The sequence below is a fragment of the Nannospalax galili genome, unplaced genomic scaffold, assembly GCF_000622305.1.
Source record: "Nannospalax galili isolate Female #2095 unplaced genomic scaffold, S.galili_v1.0 scaffold734, whole genome shotgun sequence".
NCBI classification, from domain to species: Eukaryota; Metazoa; Chordata; class Mammalia; order Rodentia; family Spalacidae; genus Nannospalax; species Nannospalax galili.
Genome location: NW_008337073.1, coordinates 5,132,959 through 5,158,336, shown reverse-complemented (window position 1 = coordinate 5,158,336; position 25,378 = coordinate 5,132,959). Strand labels below are relative to the sequence as shown.

Sequence of the window (25,378 nt, the reverse complement as noted above, 5' to 3'; positions counted from 1 at the left end):
AGGTGTCTGTTTGCCTCCTTCCTAACCATCGCTCTGCAAACCAAACTGGTCTACCTGACCAGTATCCTGGAGGTGCTGACCAGAGACCTGATGGAACAATCCAGCAATATGCAGCCCAAACTCATGCTAAGGCGCACAGAGTCTGTGGTGGAGAAGCTCCTCACAAACTGGATGTCTGTCTGCCTGTCTGGTTTTCTTCGGGTAAGTGTCAAATGCCTCTGCAGTGTCAGAGGTAAGACAGTAGGCTGTTATTTTTAGCAGATGCTAGTGTCTTTGTGGAGGTAAGTCCAGAATGCTCTGTGGTATCAGCACTTAACTGAACTTGATCTTGGTCATTTCTGGGAGCAGACAGAATGGACAATAAAGGTGTTTTGTTTGTTTTGTTTTGTTTGCTGTTAGGGACCTGTATCTGTATACATGTAATTCATTTAGAATTTTCTCTCAGGTGAAGATTTTTTTAGGTAAGTTCATTTTCTTACCCTTAACATTACTAACCCGTTTAAAAAAATGTCCTAGTCAGGTGTAGTGGTACACATCTTTAATCTTTAATCCCAGTATTCGGCAGGCAGATCTCTATGAGATCCAGGCCAGTCTGGTCTACATAGAGAGTTCCAGGCCAGCTGGAGCTACAGGGAGATCCTGTCTCAAAAGGACAAAAGCAAAAGAAAGGAAGAAAGGAGAAGGAAGAAAGGGAGGGAGGGAGGGAGGGAGGGAGTCCTGAGACCAGGAAATCTTTCAAATACTGATGAACACAGTTACTACTTCTATGCTGAGAACCAATAACAGTTCACTCTTCCCACCATTCCACATTAAAGCAAGTCCCCAAAGAGTCTCCCGCCCCCAGAGTTCATTTTCTTGGAGTGACTATATGGAATGTGTAATTTAACTGAATCTTAAGTCCTTACCGATGGGAATTTTTCATGGTTTCCATGGTTATCAGAGTGGGCCTTGAGTCCATTGCTGGGTCTGAAGCTAGACTGCATCCTTTACTTGGTGTGTTACCTGTTAAGCTGACAAGAGAGCAACATTGTTAGACTGTTTTGAAGCATAGATGAGAAACTGTATGCCATTGCTTAGCGCTATGCAAGAACCCCATAAATATTGGCTATTATAATAAAATATTAATATGAAAATGGGGGTGTTCTCTTGAACTCATTCTTTGTTCGGCCCTCTGAGGCCTGAGTATGGAAGGTTCTTATCCATCTTTAATTTCACCAGCCATCCAGATTCTAGCAAAACGGCATAATTGTGTATTTGCAGCTAGTTTCAAAATCTAATTAAACTCTGAATAAGATATACTGCCATGCCACAGGTTTTAACAGTGCTGCTTAAGTTGAAATCCAAAAGCAGCACTTTAAATAGACTGTGCCTAGTTTAATGTTTAATGCAATCTTACAAGTAGATGTACAACATTTTCTTTGAAATTTTTACTGACTCCTTCCTCTCCCATGGCAATGCCTGTTTATTAAGATTAATGAAATCTGCCTTCTTTTCTGTTTACTTGGTATACATCATCATATGCTCTGGGGAGGTGTCAAGTAGTTATTTCTAGGGTGAGCTTCTTTTGCTCTTCACGGTGGGTTGTTTCAGCCACAGCTGCTGCTGAACACAGGTGGCAGATCCTCTCACCCCGTCCGAGGTCTTAGTCTTCAAGGCTGAGTAATGAGTTCAGGGCTGGAGCCCAGTAGTCTGTTTTCTACAAGTTCCTTCAGGGAATTCTATGTATGCAGTCCTCTGACACAGGAGAAAGTACTGGCCCAGGAGTCTTGTTAGAAACAGCAGGCTTGCTATCTGTTGGCCAACCCCCAGATCCCCCAGTCCACCCAACTACTTAAGTCTCTGTGTTTACTTCTTTCTCTCTGGGCATTGTTTTTTTTTTTTTTCACATCCACCAAGTCAGGGGAATGGCCACTGGTTTGAAATTCACTTCTAGCTCTTTCTACCAGGTTCTTGTGATTCTTGCCCTGAGCTCTCAATGGCTGCTTTTGAGCATGAAAGGGGTGAAGCATTCAGAAAATCTGGGCTCCAAGCCCAAGCAGACCCCTTGAGCAAAGCATTCTGGGTCAAGATTTCTTGGTGCTGATTCAACAGTGTGTGAAGCACTTGGTGTGAGGGGGCGGCAGAGCTCACAGGAGGAAGTGGCATCATGCCAGTCTACAGTGGTACTTTCGCTTTCAGTGGAATAATTCCCTCTGGTGTCCAGGGGGGTTGGGACCTTGACTACCCTGGTCCCCTTGCTCTGCCCTCAGATGCTAAGTAGGCAGCAGGACCTCCAGGAGCTTTAGGTAATGTCCCCTTCCAAGACTTCAAGTCCCAGTGGGGAAAATGATGATTAATAACTGCCATTTACTGAGTACTGCTATTTATTACGTGTCAAATATATGGCTAAAAGCTTCGCTTCTCTTACCTCATTTAACCCCCTTTTTGACACTGAGCCATTTTGCCTATGGAGAAATCAAGGTGCACAGAATAGATGGGACTCTGAAGTTTCTACAAGTAGCACGGACAGCATCAGCCTCTGAGAGTTCTTAGACACCCCTTTATGAGCTGAAACGATATCCTTGACCTGTCACAGAGAGAGGAGACATGACCCTAACAGGCAAGATATGCCTAGACCTTGTGTTAGGTGATAACAAAGGACTCCCATGGCCCTGTGGTTCCCCAGGCCAGCCACACACCAGAATCTCTCTAGGAAGGTTTATAAACTGTCTCTGGTGCAGAGATCAAGGTTGGGTACGTATCTTGAGGGATGCAGGGAGGCAGGCATTCAAGTTTTTAAGGAGAGCCCCAAAGGATGCTGGGGATGATTAGCTACAACTGTGGGCCTGAGCAGCAGTGCAAGGCCAAATGTCACCATCTCAGTCTCAAAACTTCTGGAAAGTCCTGCCTAAAGGAACCTGAGTTAGTAGCTGTTCCTCTGCCTAGCCCATGAGAGCCTGTCTGTCCCCTGAGCCAACCTCTGTGTCTGATGCAGCCCCCACACAAGGGCCCTCTGTGTGTTTTTGATATGTGCAAGGAAGAAGTGGGGCACTTAGGTTTGTGGTCAGGACATTACCCAAGGGGGGTGGAGGGAGAGCAGATAAGTGGTGAGTTTGTGAACCATGAAATAAAGGAAGTTTCTTGTGAGAATGAAATGTTAGGTATTGGTTCCCCTGATTCCCCCCTCCTTGGAAACTTTTGAACGTCCCCTTCTCTGTGCTGTACAAGGAAGATGCCCAAGGATGAATCAGCAGGGGAGAGAGAAGCAAAGAAGGGCAGGGGGGAGTGGACCCTGCAAGGTGGTGAGTGGTCAGAGGCTCAGGAGGAAAGTCCAGGACTGGGTAGGGAAATGTGATTATAGGAAGTAAAAAGGCAGAGTTGGGGGAGGCCCCAAAGAGCTGTGGGTACTTCGCCTATTCTCAGGAAAGCAGACGAGAGAGCCAGGGGAAGCCTTTGAAAGCTGGGTGCATTTTTTGTGCAGATGAACTTAGTAAAGTGAGGTTCCAGCTGGAGCCATGTGGTCATTTTTTATGTTCACTAAGGCACTTTGGCTTCCTGCTTTGAGCACAGCTCTTCTTCTTCAACCTGTCAGCCTAATGTCCATGGGTCTTAGAAAGTTCATTATTTAGCAAACACTAACCCTAACCTGGGGCTACCTGCCTCAGGAGGAGGCACAGAAGCAGAACACACAGCCTCTGGTTGAGCTACCCAGGATCCTTTGAACACATAGTGGCTGCAAATTTGGGCATATTTGAAATAGAGGAGGCAGCCGCCAGACCCGATTCTGGGGAAGAGTGCACATGGCAGGAGACTGGAGTCAGGAGTCATCCAGTGCCTTAAAAGTCCTGAAATTGGCTCAAATTCAGGGAACTGTGTAGGAGGTGTCTGGGAATGGCAAGGGACAGGGCTGTCACATGGGAAGGACACAGGCTACAAACAGCTGACGTGAGGGGCCACTTCTCTCACACAAAGCTGTTAACACTGAAATGTATTCTCCTTAGCAAATGTTTAAAACATTCTTGCATTCGTCCCTGTTGCCAAGACTGTGAAGTATTTTTTAATGTCGCTTATTTTTGGTTTGCTGAGAGCAATTAAATAGGAATGTAAACAAGGTTAAATCGCTACCTCCACAAACTGTTTAAGCACTAGCCCACTGATGAGCAATAGTCTGCCAGAGAGGAGCTTCAGCATGAAATGACAGCACACTCCCATAGTGCCATCAGTGTGTGTGTGTGTGTGTGTGTGTGTGTGTGTGTGTGTGTGTGCATGTGTGTGTATGAGCTGGGTCACTGAGGAGGTTTCTTGAGTTTTGCTCCCAGACCCAAGTGGAATGCTGTGTGTTTTCTTGGGAGTTGCATGTTGGCTGTTAGAAAACACTGCTGCCTGTCTCTCTTGGTACCGCCTGTCTCTTACGGTACTGCCATCAACTGAAACTTTAATCTTTTGGAAAGTGTAGTGGCTTTACAGAAAGCTAACTGTCGCTTTTCATCTTTTCCAAGGAGACTGTTGGAGAGCCATTCTATCTGCTGGTGACGACTCTGAACCAGAAAATAAACAAAGGTCCTGTGGATGTAATCACTTGCAAAGCACTGTACACCCTTAATGAAGACTGGCTGCTGTGGCAGGTGCCTGAATTCAGCACCGTGGTATGTTTGTATAAAGCACACCATCCAGACTCAGATTAGAGGGCAGGGGGGTGCAGGTGGGTCACTTAAACCAAACTGCCATCCTTCTGACTACAGGTGGCCTCATACCTCTACTTAATTAAAAGCAATAGTTGATAAACTATTAACACGTGTTCATATAATAGATTTTAATTACTTAGATTGGGGGAGAAAGCATGTAATGATGCCTGGGGTACTCATCAATTTCCAAAGATTTTAATATCACGATTGCTTATAGCTTTCAGCATCGTCAAAGGAAATGCAAAGTACTCCCTATTCAGCACTTATAATTGCAATCAGAATTTCTCAAATGGCTCTGCTTGGGGAAGACAATGTGTGAAGATATATTTCAACCAAATTGAGGCCGTCTTATTTTAGAACGATAACACAAGACAAATTCCACTGCATTCCCCATGCTCATGACGCCCTTACTTTATTTTCATGGATTAGTTACAAATGTTTGGTGTCACGCACTTAATGTACTGTGATCTCATAGATATTTTTAGAGGAATGCTGTAAATCACTGCAGGAGAATAGCTGGCTGGCTGGCTGCAGAGGGTTTCAAACATCAGAGAACTTCCTTTTAACCCATTCCTGCTCCACCCATCCTCAACTCTCCCCCAGTAAACAGAGGCCAATTTAGGGCCTCTCAGGAATGTCACAGAGAGAAGCCTGTATGGAAAGTGTCCCCTGCATTATTTAGGAGCCTTCTAAGCTTTTCTGTTCATAGTCTTGGGGAAGATCGTTGTACTTTGGTTTGTTCTTTAGCTCTGTGGAGACTTGTTAGTAGAGAGGGAGGAAACAGATTCCAGTGGGATTCAGGAATTGCTAGTTGAGGAGCTGAGACTCCTGTGGCTTTGCTTGGATAGTGAGTCCTGTAGTGTCACTCTGGAAGAATTCTCTCCCTAATTGAAGAAGGCACCACTCTGCTGTGGACTGTATTGTGGTTATGCCCTGTCTGTTGGTGGGGAAGAGCGTATAGATCAGCTGTTTCCATTTGCCAATCATGCCAGATATAACATCCCTACTAAAGATGGCTGTGTGCTCAGCAGCCGTGCAGGAGGCAGGAAGTTGAGCTGAAAGTCAAGACTTGTCAGTGTTCTGGCTTCTGTGGATACCCGGCCACATCTGAGAGGCAGTGCAGTGGTTCTCAAGATTTAGCATGTGTCACTGTTGCCTCGAGAGTTGTTAGACACCATTTTCTAGGTGATCCAAGATGTGAGTCTGGGTCATGGCAGAGCCTAGGATTTGCATTTTTTAAAAAAGATATTTTAGCCGGGCGCGGTGGCGCACGCCTGTAGTCCCAGCACTTGGGAGGCAGAGGCAGGCGGATCTCTGTGAGTTCAAGGCCAGCCTGGTCTACATAGTGAGTTCCAGGACAGCTGGGGCTACAGGGAGACCCTGCTTCAAAAAAAGACAAAAAAAAAAAAAAAAAAAAAAAAAAAAAAAGATATTTTACTTTTAATTATGTGTGTGTAAATATGAATATGTGCACATGAGTGCAGGTGTCCACAAAGACCAAAGGTGTCCAGATCTACCCAGAACTGGAGTTACAGGTGAGTACTAGGAACTGAACTCTGCAAGAGCAATATATGATTTTAATCACTGAGTCTTTAGGATTTGCATATTTAACATGCGCCTTGGATGCTACTTGAGGACTGTTGGCATAGGGGTTAAAAGCCTGAGTTCTGGAGCCGGGCAGGTTTGAATCCAGCTTCTGATACTGGCTAGCTGTGTGACATAAGAAAAACCTGCCCACTTTTCTATGCCTCTGTCTTACCATGTGTAGAATAAAGATGATCATAGTGTGTGCTCATCTCATGGGATATTATAAAGACTAAAAGAGGGGATGGAGAGATGGTGCAGACATTAAAACCTAAGGCTAACAACCAAAATATCAAAGATTACAAGAGCCTGTGTTGTATAAAGAACTTAGAAGATCACCTGGTGGGGCTGGGGAACTGGCTCAGTGGGTGAAGTGCTTGCCAAACAAGCATGAAGACCTAAGTTCTGACCCTCAGTACCCATGTAAAAGCCACGTGCAGTGGCATGCTGTGGTAGTCCTAGTGTTGGGGGAGGGAGGAGCAGAGATAGACAGATCCTGGCTCATTGGCCAGCCAGTCTGTCTGAAATGGTGAGCTCCAGGTTCAGTGAGAGCCTTTCAGAAAATAAGGTGTAGAGTGACTGAGGAAGACAACCAACGTTGACCTCTAGCCTCCACAAGCATGCACACACATGTGCATGTGTACTCACAGGAACATATATACATATACACTCACACCCACCCACCCAGGTGTTGTTGCATTTGCAGTCCCAGCGCTGGGTAGGCAGAAGAGATGAATCCCTGAGGCTCGCCACCCAGCCTAGCCTACTTTCTATTTCTAACAATAGAAAAACCCAAAACAACTCTCAAGGTTGTCGCCTGGCCTCCACATGCACACAGGTGCATGCACACCCACAGGCATACACACATACAAAATGTTAATTAGGTCATGAAGCTCCACCTAACTGCAGAGTGATGTAGGTTCCATAGAACTGCACAGTTTACTCTCCTGCCCCCCCTCACCCTCACCCTGGAATCTTTCCCACACTCTTTCTCCATTGCTCGTCCACTCAGCCCTTACCCAGTGGCAGGGAGAGGCTAGCATGATGATTCTGTTGCACTTCAGAACTGTGACTCATTCAACCTGTTTTCCTTAGAAATCACCCAGCCTCAGGTGAGGCTGGTACTTTGTTATAACAACAGAAAACAGCCCTCATATGGTCCCCAAAGAGAAACGCTCACAAGTGAATGTAGGTTGGGGGAATCCAGCAGTACTCCTTTTCATGAAAACATTGCAGCAGAGCGGGCTGAGAAGAAAGGAGGTGGGGTTGGGGGGAAGAAGTCAGCTGCCTGAAGCAACTTTTGAGGTTGGAGTCCTTTCTAAGGCTTTACATCTGAGCGCTTTCTCTCCCTTTCATTTGGAAACATTATTTATTTCACAGTCAATTAAGACCATGTGTTTCTGATTTGTTAGCACTCAACTCATCAAAATGTTACTTGATAGTGAAGCAATTCATGCCGACTCTTGAAATTTTTTTCCCCTTTATAGCCTCTGTGGAAAATGCAATGGAAAATTAAATCTACGTCTTCCTTTTCAAATTCAGATATGCCAGTGGATAGAGTGGAGACTGGCAGAGGGGTGGGCCGTTTGCTTCTAGGGGCTTTGCCTTTAAGAATGATTTTTTAATGCCTTTTGTTGGACCTGTCCCAACCTCCCTTTCATGGTGGCTGGTTATACTAGAAGCTTGAGAGAAGGCACATGATCCAGTCTAAGCTTGTGTGACAAAATGTGAGCAGAAGGTCAATATAAAAAATTTAAGGTTTTTCATTTCCTTTTAGGCAAGTTCCCCTAGCCTGAACCATCCTATTTCTGATTTCTTCCTTTCTCCCTTCCCTCCTCCCCATATTCCTCACTCCACCCCCTCCCACCCCAGGCTGTACACCCAGTGGTTTTAAAGCCTCACTTTGCTAAATTTGCCTGAAGTGGTTTATGTAATTGAAAACCAAGGTGTGGTGAACAAACTGGATTTCACCCGCGCGAGCGCACGCGCGCGCGCGTGTGTGTGTGTGTGTGTGTGTGTGTGTGTGTGTGTAAGTAAATTCTTTCAAGGAAGATTTGAAAAATCTAGAACAGCCACATGAGCACCTTGAAATAGCAGAGCCTGGTGCCATGGCAGGGACCCGTTTGAGAAAAGACCCCCAAACCCCTGTTTAGATACATGCTTAGAAACATGGCACCTCACATAACAAACTAAAACTTAGGCTTCACACCTCTAAGATTAGGATGTGTTCTCCCTGAGGTGTAGGGTGTTTTCTAGAACATAAAGACACGCTGCCAATTTCTTGTACATAAAATTATACTAACAAATGGGCTCTGAGAAATCAGGCTTTGTTCCTTACATCACGAGAGGAAAATGCCTCTAACTTGCCTCAATCTAAGCAAGGCTCCACAAAGCCACTCTGGCTCAAGTACCAGGTGCCCCAGGCTGGCATCTGGCAAGTCAAGCTGTCCTAATCTTGCTCACTCTCAGATGCTTCGGGGGAGGGCTTGTCTCATGCACAAGCATAAGGACCTGAGTTTGGATTCCCAGTACTCGTAAAAATCAGTCACGTTGTTTCATCTGTAATCCCAGTGCTGGGGGTACAAACAGGCAGATTCTGGGGCTTTCAAATAGCTCCAGGTTCAGTATGAGACACTGTCCCAAAAAATAAGGTAGAAAAATGATTTAGGAAGACTGTTAGGCTGGCAAGGTTGTACAGTGGGTAAAGGTATTTACTGCCAAGGCTGGCAACCTGAGTTCAATCCCTAGGACCCACATGGTGGAAAAAGAGAACCAATTCCTACAAATTGACTTCTGACCTCCACAGGCAGGCCATGGCACATGTGTATCCACATATACACATAAATAAATAGATAAATAAATAAATGTAATTAAAATAAAGAAGTTAAAGGTCATCCTCAACTACATAGGCCAATCTAGGCAACATGAACCACTTTCTCAAAAAAATTTAAAAAGGAAGACCATAAAACTTTAGCCTCCACATGCTTACACACAGTACCACCACGTATGCACCAGGAGTTCAGATTTGACAGCCAGAAGAGGAATAGGACTTACAGTTCTGCTATTTTCCCCTACTGCAAAATTGTAACCATGCTAGATTGTGTTGAATGCCAGGCCTCGTCCAGCAAGGATGGTTTCAGAGCAGAGGACCTGAGCTTGGGAGATTTCAGTTCCATGAAAATGTACCAATGGGAGAAGGGACATTTGCCTCACTTTCCAGAGGAGATGAGAAAAACCAATAACTCGTAACAGGCATGCTGAATTAGCAAGAGAGGGTTGACTCGTAATCAAAGTTAAGCGAAAAATGGCTTTTTGAACTCTTAAACCCAAGAAATGAGCTTGCCAATCTGCTGTATCAGAGAGATAGCATCTTGGCACCCTGGGAAACAGTGTTCCGACAAGCACATTATTACACTCATTCTCATATCTATAAGAAAGTCTTTAAGATTATTAGAAATTCTTGAAAAAGCTCAGGGACACGCTTGCAGAAATTTTAATCCTTCTGTTGTGATTTATTGAAAGTTTATGTTAGCCCATAACAAGTCTGCCTTTTCCCAGCAGTTACCGTCTTGAGATAGTCATGTTTAACTATGTATTTCATATCTGGCACAGTACTGCCATTCCTAGCAGGAGTTTCTACGCACTCCTGGTTGGTGCTCTTCTTGCCTCTCTCCGGCCCCTTCAGTTCCATTTAGCTTGTCCTTGCGGAAGATCCATTATCCCCATAATTAAACAAGCCACTGTCCCGATTAAGTCATTCTCTGTAACTTCAATTACATTCCATTGTTCATTATGTCCTGATGTTTGCACTTAAGCAATCTTGTTTTTAATACTCCTAGCATTTATGGAGAAACAGTGAAGTTAATTAACAATTCTTGAGCTCTTTTTTCTTTTTCTTTCTACCATAGTGCAAATCATTTCCATTATGATTTGAGATAATTCTGAAACCATTACTAGCTTCATAGTTAGCTTCCTTGATCAAAGAGTGAAACCATTTTTTAAAATTGTGTTAGGTTAGTCATTCCCCAGTTGATGGCAAGCCATGGAAAATGACAAATTCACTTTAAATGAGTGCTTTCAATGGCTTCCCTCTTTACAGTTTTTCTTCTCACACCTCTAATTTTGGAATTAGAAAGTAATTTAGTTATCTCAGTACAAAAGCATTTAATTTTCTTCTCTATGGTTCAAATGTGATTCTATTCCTTCCTTGTTAGAATCCTTATTTATAGTTGTACCATTTAGATAATGACAGGTTTATCTATGGCCATAACACTCTGAACACATGCCTGATCTCAGAAGCTTAGCAGGGTCGGGCCTGGTTAGTACTTGGATGGGAGAATTTATCACAAATCATGATGGAGATGAAAAGCTTTTTCTAAATTTATTTGTTTTAGCAGTGTCTAAGTCATTTTCCATTTGAAGACAGTGTTGCATATAACAAGGATCAGCAATCAACAGCCTGTACACCAAAAGCAGCTCCACGACTAATTTCATAAAGTTTTATTGGGACACAACCATGCATGTTCGTTTCTTTATTTTGTCTGGTTGCCTCTCTGCTACAATGGCAGAGTTGACAGAGACCATATGAACCTCAAAGCTTTTAAATATTACCACCTGACCCTTTACAGGAAGTTTGCCAGCCCTTAAACTGAGATTTGACATAAGAGAGAAAACGTATTAGAGCTTTCCTCCTTCCAGTCTGGAAAGACTTGACTTTTACACTCCTGGGGACAGACACAGCAATGGCAAGGCTTTTTCTCTGACCACAAATCTAGAACTCATGGAGTTCTTTGCCAGCTCTGCTCACTGCATTCTGGGCCGCTGTTCACAAGTCCAGAGAAACTGGTCAGAGAAACAAGCTGGAGGAACTTCTCTCCATCAACTTTGGAAAAGGTTGCACTCTCCTTGGCCCCCATTATTCTTTTAGGAGAGCAGACTTCCTAGATGCAGAAAGCTCTGGGCTGTCTACATTTGGCAGGACAAGGAAATGGGAGTGGAGAAGAGAGGTTGGGCAGACGAACTCAGGGGTGAGGAGACAACTGCTGGGATGCCCTGGATCTAGAAGCTTTTCTGAATTAGGTATAAGAAACAGACTTTTCTCTTGACTTTCATTTGGCTCTGAAATGAAAGTGGAAATATATTTTACAGGTTCTATTTAATGAAAGTAATTATTGCTCAAAGGCCTTTTACAATGAAGTTGCTGGTTTGTAATAAATTCCTTTATTGTTACTTTGTAGAAATTATAAGGTATTTCAGCAAGGATACAGCCACAGCTGGCCCTTGTTAGACAAGAACATGGCAGAGAAGTTAATGATGTGGCCTGGTCACCCTCCCTTGGGAAAATGCCTCTTTCAGCTTTTGATTCCTCTCAGGTCCCTGAAGCCTCATTTTCTCTGTCTCCTCAATGCCTCCAGCTGCCATATTATATGAAGGGACTCTGGGGAGAGCCACTAGTCACACAGGAAGCAGCTTACATCCATGTACCATGAGGTTGGGCTTGAAGAGTTGGGGTTTGGGCTCTGATAGTCCTGGGTTTGAATCTGAGCTCAGCCCCTTTACTCACTGGCTGTGCAACCTTGGGCAAGTCCCTCACCCTCTCTCAACTAGTTTGCTCTTCTATGAACAGTCAGTGATAAACACCTAACCTTCTACATGTGTTGAGGCCAAAAAATTATTCATGTAGCAATCTAGCCACCTTGCCTGACACAGAGGAAGAATCGCCACTTGGTGATTCTTCATGACACGTTTTCTCATGAAAGCTGTTTTTCTTGTCACCTTTAGGCTTCACAAAACAGAATGACCCTTCTGCTGTCCCTCTGGTTCATTATTTATTGGTGATGGGGGAGGCAGGGGAGTTGGTTAACTGGTTCTATCATGAAAAGCACATCTTAAATACCCATGTGTTTATGTTAGCATTGACAAGGTTATACATAACTCCTGTATCTGAGCATGAACAGCCAATGGCAGGTATGAACAGATGACAGGTAAACCTGGACAGCTACCTGAAAGAGGATGGTTTGGGACATGCTCTGATAGGACCAGCCCTTCTCATGCGGTTCTTTCCTAGGTACTTTGGCTGTCAGTCTCCAGATGGCCTTGCCCACTTGTTCACCCCCTTCAGTACAGAACTAGTCTGGACCATAGGGCACAGTACAGCTGTGTAGAACAGAGGTCCAGATACCTGAGGCCAGGCCAACAGAGAGGCTGATTCCCCACCCCGCCCCGCCTGCACAGTGTGAGGAGATGGGGTGGGCATTCCTACTCTGGGACACTCAGGTGACTTTTTGGAGTAAGGGGTCTGCTTCCTCCAGCCTCCTTTCATATTCCTGCAGCAGGACCTCAGTAGGGCTGCATGAGAAAGGATAGATGGTCACCAGCTGACTTTCAAGGAAGTTTCCCAGGAGTTGCCACATGACACATCCACTTAAAGTCACTGACCAGAAATTGCTCCTGGGGCCACACCCAACAGCAGAGGCAGGAGGAGAGGCTCTGTAAGCATGTTCATCATGGTGCCTGAGCCACAGCTGCTGATGCCTTCTGTGAAACTTAGGCCAGATTCATGAAGTCACACCTTCTCAACCAAATGGTCTAAGTCCACCCATTGTTCACTGACCAAGAACCTCAGCAGAGTGGGGTGGCTGTCAGCAAGGAGACAAGGAGAGGACCTTGACTGGCCTCATGACATCTCAGCAGGAGTCTGCACTAGCTTAGTGTGACCCCACCAGCTCTGTGATCTTGGACACGTTTCCAGACCTCTCCATGTCTCTCATCTCCATCTGTTAAATGAAGCTAATAATAGTACCCGCCTCGTAGAGTTGTGAGGATTTGATGAAATTAGCAGGAAGTGTTCAATAAGTGCTGGCTATTATTATTATTAGAAACCCAGAGCTGTGTTTTTCTCATCATTCTTTCCTCTAAAAATAGTGCAGGGTTTCTCCCTCAGTAGCAGGTGGTGGCTCGGGAAAGGCAGGAGTGGCCTAGATGTGCCCTGCCCATTCTTCAGTCTTAAGGAAGTCTTTCTCTGAACTTTCTGGCCAGGAAGCCTGAGTTTAAGATTGAAGCATGCTGCTCATCAGTCTGATGAGACAGGTAGCCAAGGATGTCCATGTCCAGAAGTCTCCCTCACTGGCTCCTTTCCAGACCCAGGTCAAATGCCACTTCATGCAGCCTTCCCTGAGTTCTTTACCCATAAATGCTTCTCTCCAAACTAGAGGTGATAGCTCAGGATCCTCCAAACAACCCTTGCCCACACCCCTGTCTCTACCTTACTGTATTAGTCAAGTTTCTCTAAAGGAACAGAACTGATGAGATGAATAGCTATTCAAAGAGGATTTATTAAATTGCTTACATGATATAGCCTGGATATTCCAATAGTGGCTGTCTTCACACTGGAGAGGCTGAGCACCCAGTAGCTGCTTAGTGCATGAAGCTGGGTGCCTCAGCAGTCCCAGTGTGGTGCTGAAGGCCTGGAGGAGTCCTGGGGAGCCGCTGCTTCCATTTGCATTAAAAACCTGTAGAAGCTGGGTTTGGTGGTGGCAGCAGCAGAGTAATGAGGCAAAAAGCTAAGCTTTTCCCTTGGACTTCCTTTTATATGGACTACCCCAAAGGTGCTGCTCACATTTAGGGTGGGTCTTCCCACTTCAAATAGCTGGAGCAAGAAAAATCCCTCACAGCTATGTCCAAAAGTATCTCTTAGCTGATTCCAGATCCAGTCAAGGTGATGATCAAGATTACCCATCACACTTACCAAACCAGGTCTCAGGATTTGTTTGTCCCCATCTACCATTGCTTCCCATCTTAATTAGCACTGGTGGCTAACTGGTGTCATCTACACTGCCCCACACTAAGTGGTGCAAAGTAAACGACTACCCCTGAATGAACTGTCTTCCTCAAAACTGGCAAAATGAGTGCTGCTGGTTCGGGTACTGAGAGCTTCAAGCTAAAGAATATGAGACTAATGGGGGTCGAAACAGCAAGGACAGGATGTGTCTCAGAGCAGGCTGGAGACAGGCAGCTTCCACTCCTGAGGAGCAGCCACATGCCACATGCCATCCTTGGCAGATCCCTGGGTCACTATCTCTGTTCTCCTCTTGGCCCTGACTCATACTCACAGGATGGCAGCCATAGCTCCTTTTTGTTGGGGTAGAAAATTCTTTCCTTTCCATATCCTTGATCCAGAACTTGGTCACATGTCCTCTCTCTGCTAGAAGAGGAGAGAGCTGCCACCAAGGGAGCTCCTGCTGTAGCTGGGCTCACTGCTAGTTGTTAGCACAGAATGGCTGATGGTTGCTCACCAACCACACGTACCTCCTCAGCTTTGCCTATACTTTTGCATTAAGGAAGTAGGGAGGCCCACAGCAGGCCCTTCTGGCACATTCCTAGGGAAGAGACTGGCATGTGTGTTACAGTACTTCAGCCTTTTGTGGAAATTGAAAAAGTTCATCCTGTAGGACATGGAGCTAGAGTGCCTGGTTCTCTTGCATGACTGATGTAACCTCTCTCGATACCAGTCTCTTGACCGTAAAATGAGAACTGCACAGGGATACACCCCATAGAGCTCTTCTGATGTTACTTTCTATATACTGATGTACACCACTGAAAACAGTTTGGCACCTACTCAGTCTGACCTATCAGTCATTATTTAGTGGACCTGTCCTGCCTCCCTGAGAGAGAGAGGAGAGGAAGGGGAGGGGAGAGAATATCAACACTGAGTGTCTTCCTTAATCATTTGCCACCCTATTTTTTTGAAACAAGGTCTTAAACTTTAAAGTCACTGATTCAGCTATACTGGCCTTCCATTGAGCCCTATGACCCTCCTGTCTCTACCTTCTTAGCACTGGGATTATAGGCAGATGCCACCATGCCTGGCTTTGTTCTTAAAACTCACTATGTAGGTCAGGCTGGCTTTGATCTCATAGAGATCTACCTGCCTCTGCTTCCTGAGTGCTGGGATTAAAGGTGTGTACCACCATGCCTGGCTCATGTCCAGCTTTTTACCTGGGTACCAGGGAGGTGAACACAGGTTTTCAGACTTTTACAGCAAGAAGACTACCAACTAAGCCATCTCTCCAGCCTGTGCCTGTTATCCCTCCTTTTCTAAGGTTGGAGAAGTTGGATGACCAGCCCACACTCCTAGAGCTGCTGAGGAGCAGAGCATGAGACTGTCATGGCAGTTCCATGCTCAGCCCTCCATCTTCCTGTCCACAAGAGATTCTCTGAGCATGCATTGAGGTGACAAAGACATGACTGACGGTTGAGTCTTACTGCAAGGTAGCTCCCACATGTGTTGTAGATAATCTTAGAACAGGTCTTAAGGCACTCCTGATCCCAAGGAGGACACAAAGGAGTTTGGTTCTGTGGGCCTTGGTGGGGTAGGGGATGACAGGTAGCATAATCACTGGAAAGACTTCCCCATACGGAAGGTAGACAGAGCCATGTTTGTACTCTGATGTGATATGGACTACTGTTTCTTGGCATAGAAGAGAGGCCCAAGTGGGTATCCATAGCCCTGGGGTGGGAGGTCTTAAGATGCAGGGCAGACCTGAAGGACCCTCCACTTACACTCTAGGAAAGTGCTGTTTGAGCATTAAGCATTACCAGCATGAAAAATGAACACAGATCAATTTGTGTCTGGATTTACTCTCAGAATTCCCCATGGACTCAGTAAAATGCCATTTTACCTCTTTTCTACCCATCTAGCTGTGGAGGCAGTGGCAGATTTACATTAGTTTACATGCAGTTAGGATATTTTTTCCTTTTGGTTATGTTTTTAAGAACATTTATTGCCTATAAAGAGGTGTTATTGTTAAAGACAATAGCGCCCTTTAGGTAGTAACTTAATGTTATTTCATAAATGCCTATAAAACTATTACACAAGCTGGGATGGCTGGGGCTCTGATTGAAAAGTACTTTCCATTCATCTTTACCTTGGAAGCTCCTGTGAAGCTTTGCTATGGTCACTTACCCCATAAGAAACACAGTGAACTGGCCACAGGCACAAGACCAGCATTTACTCCCAGGTGTTCCCCCCAACCCCATTTTCTTGTATGCTGGACTCTAGTCAGGGACTCTCTCAACCGAAGTTCTAAGAAAGGGTTCCTAGAAGTTAGGAGGGGTCCTAGGATGCATCAAGGCCCTGGGAGCATGGGTCAGAGCTGGGATGGGAGGACAGACACCATACCCAGTGAGCCCTAATTGCCAGCTCTGCAATTAGGAAAGTGGGTATCATCCCCTGACTCTGCTTCTTACCAGCTGTGTCCATGGAGCAATTTACTTCTACCCTTCTACACCTCAGCTCACTCACTCTAAAAGTGGAGATGATAATAACAATACAACCCCCTTTGCTAGAAGGCTGGGGGTAGCTCATTGGGGAGAGGTTGCTTAGCATTCAAAGATCCCAAGTCTGAGTCTCAACACCTCTCTCTCATTAAAGAAATTATGTGTCAGGATGTGTTTTGTATTTCTGGCCTGAGAGGTCCTAACGTCTCTAAAATAAGGGAGGCAAGTGGGAAAACCTGAATGTGAGTCTTTACCACATTGGATCCTTCTAGATAGTCCACCCAATTGTTGTCCTATTTGCCCAGTACCCCTATCTTCTCCCCAGTCTGGTATTTTGTTTTAGTTTGTTCATGTGTAGAGAGCTATTTTGAATACTTTCTGGAAACTGGCTGTCCCAGAACACAGGCATTCTCAAGAGAGTAGGTGAGGGTGACTCCATTCTAGGTCAGAGACTCCCCCAGACCACATTGGAAGCACCGGTCAACCTCAGAGTTCACATTCCACCGACTTGGGGTTTAAATCATTTGATTAGGACTGGACCAAAGTTACTCTTAGGCCATAAACAGAATTGTAGAGGTAAGATAGAAGGCAAGCTGGGCTGTTATAGCAAAATGTCATAGACTGGTATCATAGATGTGTGGCTTATGTTCGGTTCTAGAGATGGGAAGTCAGGGATCTGGGCCCTGTCAAGTTCGGTGTCTGGTGAGTTCCACTTTTCTCACAGATGGCACCTTCACTCTGTACCTTGGGAAAGTCCTCTTCAGTTTCACTGAAATTACTGAGTCCTGAGGTATTTGTGGTGATGAACCAAAATGGCCATGCGTGCATGGAATCCCACCTGGTTGGAGAGTGCTCAGGACATACGGTTTTCGGAGGATCATGAGGCCTTGAACTCTACACAGTTTCCCAGAGCTGTGTTCTCTTCAGTGTTGCCATGCTCTGGATGTTGGTATAACCCCAAATTCCTGCACTGAAATACTAGCCCCCAAGGTGATGGTGCTTGCTTGGAGGTAGGGCCTTTGGGAAGGTGCTGAGATGCTAAAGGCCAAGGCCATAGTAGTGGGATTGGTCCCTTGTATTGAGGGCTCAGAATTGCCCCGTAATGAAATACAGAGGAGCTAAGAAACTTGCTGCCAGGGACACAGCTGCCAGAAAGTATATGGCCCTGAGAGAGCTGTCCAGAATTCCACATGCTTCGTGTCCTTGTGGGGGCACTGTAAGCCATACATCCTGAGCACTGGACAGCCAGACACAATTTTAAGTAAAACACAGTCAATTCAGTTCTTCACCACAGGGGCCTCAGTAGTCAGTTACAATTTTTCCTATGTTGGTGAGAAATGGAGACCAAGAGAAGTTAGTGAGGTAGACAGTGGTGGGCTGGGATTAAAGACAGGAGGCCATTTGGTTCCACTTGCAGTCAGCATCTTCCTTCTGAGGAACTGTGTGTGTAGTCAGTCCTGGTCAGTGTGGCTGAGTCTCTGCTTCCAAATGAAGGCACACTGATCTAATACAACAATAATGATTGCATTGACCTAATAAATTACTACTGCTGTTACCATCCTTGAGCCCTTGCAGCCCCTCTTGAGTATGCTATCTCATATGCTCCATAACAGTGTTACAAGGTGAGGACCACTGTACACAGCTAATTTTATTTACAGTGCACGGGGTGGAACCTACGGCTTCGTGCATGCTAGGCTCTCTATCACTGATCTGGAACCCCTTATTATTTGAATCCTCATTTGTTTCCAGTCCCATAATTTGACCCAGGCCCCCAGATATGAACTAATTGTGCATTTCACACCACACCCCAGATCCTCTGCCTCAGTGATAATCAAGACGCCCGAGAATCCGAACCATGTTATGCTATTTACAAAATGCTCTTTGTTCTTCCCTGCATTGATTCCCCCAAGGATCTGTAGCAGGTAAAACTTTGTTCTTTAAGACCTATGTATTTGTTCTTAGACAAAGTAAACCTGAAATTGCTTTTAGATTATTTTTTAAATATTCCCCAGCTCTGTGTTTTCACACACACAAAAAGGCTTCCTTCCCCCGTCAGTTAGATTTTAAGGTTTTGCTGCACTGGGAGAATGTTAACTGACAAAACGTTAAGTAATGGCACTGAAATATAATTAATGCAAGAATAATAGTGCAGGGTGGGGATTTAGTATTTTAATGAGGACTCAGAAACATCTGACTGCAGATGTTGAAAGTAGAGGGGGAGATGAATGTTGCCATAATTAATGCTGCATATTAAAAAGTGACCTCTTCGGTGTGATCAATACAGGGGCCTTATAACCTTTCCTGTCACCTGGAACTTCACTTCTGGGATTCTGTGGTTCTGTTAATAAAAAAGATAATCACTGGTTTTTCCCTCATTCACTGTGGAGTCTTTCCCAGGCTTTTTTTTTTTTTTTTAAGGTTGAAATCAGAGATCATCATTTTTTGCCAAACATTTGTGTGTATATATTTTCTTCTCCAATGTATTTATTCAATACTTGCTCCTTGCTCTATAATGAGAGTTTTAACTTTGTTTTCCTTTCTATTATCCCTGAAAAGAATGGATTATGGAGAAAAGATTAAAGTAGTATAATGTGATACGATGCTTGCTAATGTGTAGTCAGAGGTATTAGGAGGACTCACCAAGGTTTGTATCTTTTATGAATGCTTTTCAGATTGCAATTATCTAATAGATTTGAAAATCTGTTTGTATTCTTGCAGGCGTTAAACGTTGTTTTTGAAAAAATCCCAGAAAATGAGAGTGCAGATGTTTGTCGGAATATTTCAGTCAACGTTCTTGACTGTGATACTATAGGTCAAGCCAAAGAAAAGATTTTCCAAGCATTCCTAAGCAAAAATGGCTCTCCTTATGGACTTCAACTCAATGAGATTGGTCTTGGTAAGGTTTGTCCCAATTCCTGAGAAGCACCCTCCTGCCTTCTTTCTGTTTGGTGATGCTTGTATGGCTCAAGTTATCCCCAGAGGGAGCATCTAGGGACCTAGGAACTGCTTAGCTCTCTCCTCAGAGTCTTGATTCTTCTTAGGAAGCATCATCCTTCAAAGATGCCATTTGTAAAATATTATATTTGTAAATCAGATTCATGAGATTGCTGACCCTGAGACCACATGGAATCACCTTGCATCAAGAAATACAGAAAGGTGTAAACCTCATGCCCTCTGTATGTGTTGCATTTCACATTGGCATTTGATTTGTTTGTTGTGATACGGAGCGTGTCATTAGTGGGTGGCTCAGACTCAGAGTGTTAACTCCAGCCTGCTGGAAAGGTCATCTTCCTCTCCACTAATCGCATCCTGCATTAAGTGTATTCTCTGTCCTCCCCCAACATGAAGCAGCATCTGCTATGAATTCATTTGCGGGCTCTATTGGTATACTGCAAAGGAGAGCATATGCGTGAGCAAGCTCACAGGGCTCCGCTTCTCTCAAATGTTCATCAACATTTTAAAGTTGAGCTCGGTGCAGCCCTCCCTGGAGACTGCTGTGGGATTTTAGAGCAGATAATGGGACAGGAAAGAAGAGTAGAATCACATCAGTGACAGCGTAACAAGGTTCATCTCCCCTCCATGTACAGTTGTAGGCCTCCACTAAGCAGGCAATTAAAATCCTCCCCCACCAATCAAACCTCCTGCTAAAACCATTGAGAAAAGCCTGGAGGCAGGCCTGGGAAATTTGGGGGAGGCGATGTAAATGTGTAGCAACTTCAATGCCTGTTTCAAAGAAAGCAGGCTGCTTAGGCACTTCTCTGCACCAGTGTTCTGTTTCCTTCCATGCCGGGCAGTACGCAGCAGCTTCAGGAGGATTTGGTTCCTCTGCTTAGATACAGGTGGAAGAGGCAACCCCAGTCAGAAAGCTGGGGCCTGACCCAGACCCAGCTTCTTTGCCTTGAATACTGTCTTGCAAATGTGTGATTCTGTCCACAAAGGACATGGACACAACCACCAGGAGAACAGCCCAGCAGCTTCAAGTCCTGGCTCCACTGAGTCCGTAGCAGAGCCTGCAGGTTCTTCCAGGGGTTGTGCCAATCAGGTGTTTGTCCCCTCCTGAAGTTGGAAGGCAGGGGCAGAACGTGGTATCACGTAGTCTACTGATACATGAGGACACAGCCCATCAGCCACGTCACACTTCTGCATGCTTGCTGATCTTCCAAACACCCCCAAGGCTGGTCTCAGGAAGCTGAGGCAAAGCCTTAGAAACCAGCCTCAATTCTGTTGAAATCCAACCGCAGAAGCGGTCATGCTCAGAGACTGACAAGCTCAGGTGCACAAAGGGGCAGAAAGCACATAAGCATGAAGTAGCCCTGCCTAGCAATGGGAATTGAGAAAATCTTTGCCGTCTAAGGGAGCAGAGCCACCTGGCTTTCTGTAGAAGTTGCCATGTGTGTCATTGTCACTATACTTTCGGAGGGAGCAGAGTCGAGTGGAGGTGGAGATAGGGTCTCATCGTGTAGTACTGACTGGTCTGGAACTCACTATGTAGTTCAAGATGCCTTGAACCCGTGGTAGTCCTCCTGCCTCAACCTCCTAAACGCTGGACTTACAGGCATGAGGTACCACACCCAGCCATTGCTAGATTTTTAAAAAGAGAAATAAAAAGTTCAAGTTTGTGTGTGTGTTCATGCAATCTCCTAATATTTGAATGTTAATGTGTTGATATTAACATAACAATTCACAAAATACTGTGCTGGCTCAAGAAAAGAAAACACATCTGTAGTTATCTTTTGATCCCAGTGTATAAGCTAGCTGCCTCTGTGGAGTGTTGGTATGCTGTTTGGATGGTGAATTAGCACAGGGTGCCCCCTCATGGGCACCATGCAGAGGAGAGTTCATATTGTGCTCGGTGGGACAACATGCACACATTTGAGTACTGGGGACATTAGGGCTGTTTTTAAAGGCTTTAGTCTCTTAGATGATGGTGATTTCATCTTCAGGGTCTTGAATTCCAGGTTTGGCCTCAGCCTAACAGGGAACAGTGGTCTGAAATATTAGAGCCCAAAATACAACCCAAAAGCTTTTTGTCTGGCTTGTGTATCTCCACATATTGAGATACTAGCTTTACCACATCATCCAAGCCTATTTATTTACAAACATTTGTATAAGTAGCACTTAAAATTTTTTGCTGTGATTTTACAAGAGAACCAAATCCTCCCCCAACCCCTTTTTTAGAGCTTCAAGTGGGCACACGACAGAAAGAACTTCTGGACATTGACAGTTCCTCTGTGATTCTTGAAGATGGAATAACCAAGCTAAACACCATTGGCCACTATGAGGTAAGTCCAAGACTCAGTCCTAACTGGATTGGATAACTCTAGTACCATGTAAATCCTCTTAAAAAAAAAAAAAAAAAAAAAAAAACCAAAAAACTAAGACTCCCTATTTTCTGAATAGTTTGCAGATTGCTTATTTCTAGGGCAGATTTCCTTGGCTGCTCATTCAGAAGTACCCAGGCATTACTGTTTCTCATGGTGTGTTTGGTGCATATCCCCCTCAGAAGCCTGTGTCATCTGCCTGATACTCCATCCTACAGTTCAGATTAGCAGCTTTGCCTTGACGAGACCTTCCAACCTTGCCCTGTGCTTTTAGGAAAACCATAGGAGAGTAAGCACAAAGACTCATGCCTGTGGGTGTTTTAACACAACCCTTAAACTAACAAGGTGATTTTGAGGTCCAAAAGCTGATACTGAGCAAAGCCTGTAAAGTTGTCAGAATCCTATGGTGCTCATAGGGTGACTTTTGTGTAACATCCCCATTCTGAAGAAGCTGTTTGTTTGAAGTGCTTAGCGATGTTTCCTTCAGCCTCTCGACCCACATGCTGGGTGAATGCTGAGGTCAGGGAAGCCTGCGTGTGACAAGGCAGGAGGCAAGGAATGTTCCAGCAAACTGAGATACTGGGATTCACTCTGCAGCATTGTCCAAATTTTTTTTTGAGTGTTTGTTATGTGCTAAGAGCAGGGGTCAGGTGAGAGGATTAAAGTCCAGCCCCACCCCTACCTCCAAGTCAGGAGCTGTATCCCCTGGAGGGAGGATAACACCTTTGATATAAGGGTGCTAAGCCTTAAAGCATCCAAGGAGGCTTCCTATGGAAGCTACAGGTAAGCTGAGATGTAAGAATGGAGTTGGGGATAAGAATAAGGTTGCCACAATGTCCTGCAGAGAAAAAGGAAGCAGGCATGTTCAACAGAATGGCTTTTGAACTGGCCAGAACCTGGGGGTAGCCGGGCTGCACTGAAAGTACCAAAGGGTGCTCAGTCTGGGTCTGCTAACTTTCCTCACAGCCTATAGCAGTCCTGTGAGGTAGGAACCATGTTTACCCACTTTCCTAGGTTCACTGAGGCTGGGATTGGGGGTGGTGGCATCTGTGGTTTAATGAAATAAGTAGGAGAGAGGCAGGAAGGTGAAGTGCCTATCTCAACGGGCTTGTTCAGCTTCTTAGTTCAAATTTTATCCCAAGGACAGGAAGGGCCATCAAAGCAGGGAACATTTGTGCTTCAGAAAGTGATTGTGATGGGCAGGAAATGGGGAGACCCACTGAAGCTGTGGAGGAATTTCAGGTGAGGAACACCACTGTCCAAAGTAACACAGCATATCTGGTGATGGAGATAATATGGATGGACACAGGGGGTTCAGAAGGTTAGCACTGCAGTCCTCCTGGGTGGAGATAGTGGCAGTGGGCAAGGCTGACACTCAGGAGGAGCAGGTGCTTTTCCAGAGACAGAGAAGCCAAGAGAGCAGCTACTCTATGGCACAAAGGCATCAAGGGCTTGGAGTGCAACCAGACTCTTCCCTCCACTAGCAAGTCCTGAGCAGAAGTGTCTGGACAGCCAGGAGCAGAAAGCAGCCCTGGCAGAGAAGGCCACTCACTCACAACCTACTCCTGTGCAAGCCACCTGTAACTCAGGCTTCCCAACTTCAGAATCACCTTGTTAGTGTAGGGGTTTTGTGAAAACACCCACAAAGCTTTCTCAGCATGTAGGTTCCTGGGCATCAGTAGGCTGCTCCCAAGGGATGGCAGTGGGTGGAAGGAGACTAGGTGGGTGGAAAGGCTCAGAGATGGGTGAGTTCAGGTCTCCAGACTATCTCTTCCTCTCTCTGGATCTGCATGGAAAGCTGGTGTCCCAAGGGGCACAGGTGCTGCTGTCCTACTTTGGTGCTCTTGGTTAGAACACTGGCCTTGCTCTTCTGATCCTCTCCTACCCCATCTCTGCATCCCCTTCCTCCACAACCATGTGTCATGGAGTGGAACCCCAAGGAGGGAGATGGCCACATACTCCCATTAATAGGGACAGACAGGACAGGTCATTCCAGCAGGGAAAACAGAAGCACAGAACTGTCTGCAAGGCACAGGAAGCCTGTCAGGAGAGATAGAACATCACTCTTCCCAGAGACATCAGCGTGCTAGACACCTATCTGCTTAAGGATGATAATGAAATTAATCCAGCCTGTAGTCACTTCCCGTCCTGATGATTTATTGGCCTCCTACCCAGCATTGCTGCCTGGTGGTAATAAATGACAAGATTAGGACATGAGGGCTTAACGGATTCTCCTTACGTTTTAAAAAGCTAAGCTGTGAAGCAAATAAATGCAGAGAGCTTGAAGGAAACTCAGGAGGTCATGGGGCAGTGCTCTCTAAGCCAAGACCAATCCAAAAGCCCCGTTTCCTGTAGGCTGAGCTGAAGAAAAGCATCTACCACACCTTCCACCGCCTGAGTATGAGCTTGATTTTAATAGCACGTCTGCAAATTATTTGGATTTGAGAGGGCTGGGCTAACATTTGCTTTCGCCCTTTCGTTAAAGAAAAAAAAATTCAAGCACTTACTTTTCCCTCCAAAGAGACAAGATGTTAATTATCACTCTTATTCATTTACTAAAGCACCCTAGTTTGAGTCACTGTATGTACTTGAAAGCCAAAAACTATATTTCATTTAAAAATAGGGTCTAATTCGGAGTTCTAAGTGATTTAGACTTACCTCCCTCCAATTAGTTCAAATTAATTAGGCTTTAATCTTCAGTGACGGCCAGTCCCTCCTCCTGTCTAAACAAGAGTCCCTGCTGCTGGAGTGTTAGCCCAGCTTCTTCTACCTTATCATCTGTATTGGGCAATGGTTCCCACAGGACTCTGCTGGATGATCTGCTCTGGAGATACCTAAAGAGCAGGTTTATAGAGGGGTCAGAGGGCACAGAATGTGTCTCATGGGTTGGGTACTCTAGATTGCTGCTGCTGATGCCCTGACTGGATGGTTTCCGGGCCAGCTCCCAGAATTGTGACAACTGCATTCCATGGCAGCAAAGTGATAGTATCTAGCAATGTCCATGTGCCAGCTCCATTAATGTTCTCCACAGCCTGGTGCTTTCAGGCCAGTGGCTGTTATTCCTCCCACTTCCCATCAGATGCACACAGAGGGTGAATTTCTGCTCTAGTCTCATTCTGTCTTGTGCAGAAAAGGGGTTCCATGAGCCGATGTCTACAAACACATGAAGCCTGCTGCATCTTTCTCCCTATAATTAAACCCTCACAAGCATTCCCTTAACTAGCTGTGGCTCAGAGTGTTTACTATGAAGGGGATCCTGCTGGTGGGATCAGGGTATGTCAGACCCTGTGGGCATGCTCATCGCCTGGCTGTGTGGCTGGTGGTTCTGCAGTCCAGGCTTCCTTCTTTTCCCCCTGCACCTGTGTGACCTTTCACTGAGTTGTTGTCACACCCTGCTGTGGGGTGGCATGGAAGGTGCAGGACTAGTGTTTTTGTGGGGCAGGAAGTTTCTCTACAGATTATACATCTTGTTCTAAGGTGTGAGGAGGGAGAAAGGAGAACAAATTACTAAGGAGTTGAAGAATACTATGT

At 45.3% G+C, this 25,378-nt stretch overlaps 1 protein-coding gene across 1 annotated transcript in view; it reads left to right on the top strand.

Moving 5' to 3' along the window:
* Plxnc1 (plexin C1) overlaps positions 1-25,378 on the top strand; it is a 162,803-nt gene that overhangs the window by 120,985 nt on the left and 16,440 nt on the right. The window contains exons 20-23 of the mRNA XM_008832087.3: positions 3-201; positions 4,479-4,625; positions 19,245-19,422; positions 21,705-21,808. Coding sequence (XP_008830309.1) covers positions 3-201; positions 4,479-4,625; positions 19,245-19,422; positions 21,705-21,808 — 628 coding nt within the window. The remainder of the gene's footprint in view (positions 1-2; positions 202-4,478; positions 4,626-19,244; positions 19,423-21,704; positions 21,809-25,378) is intronic.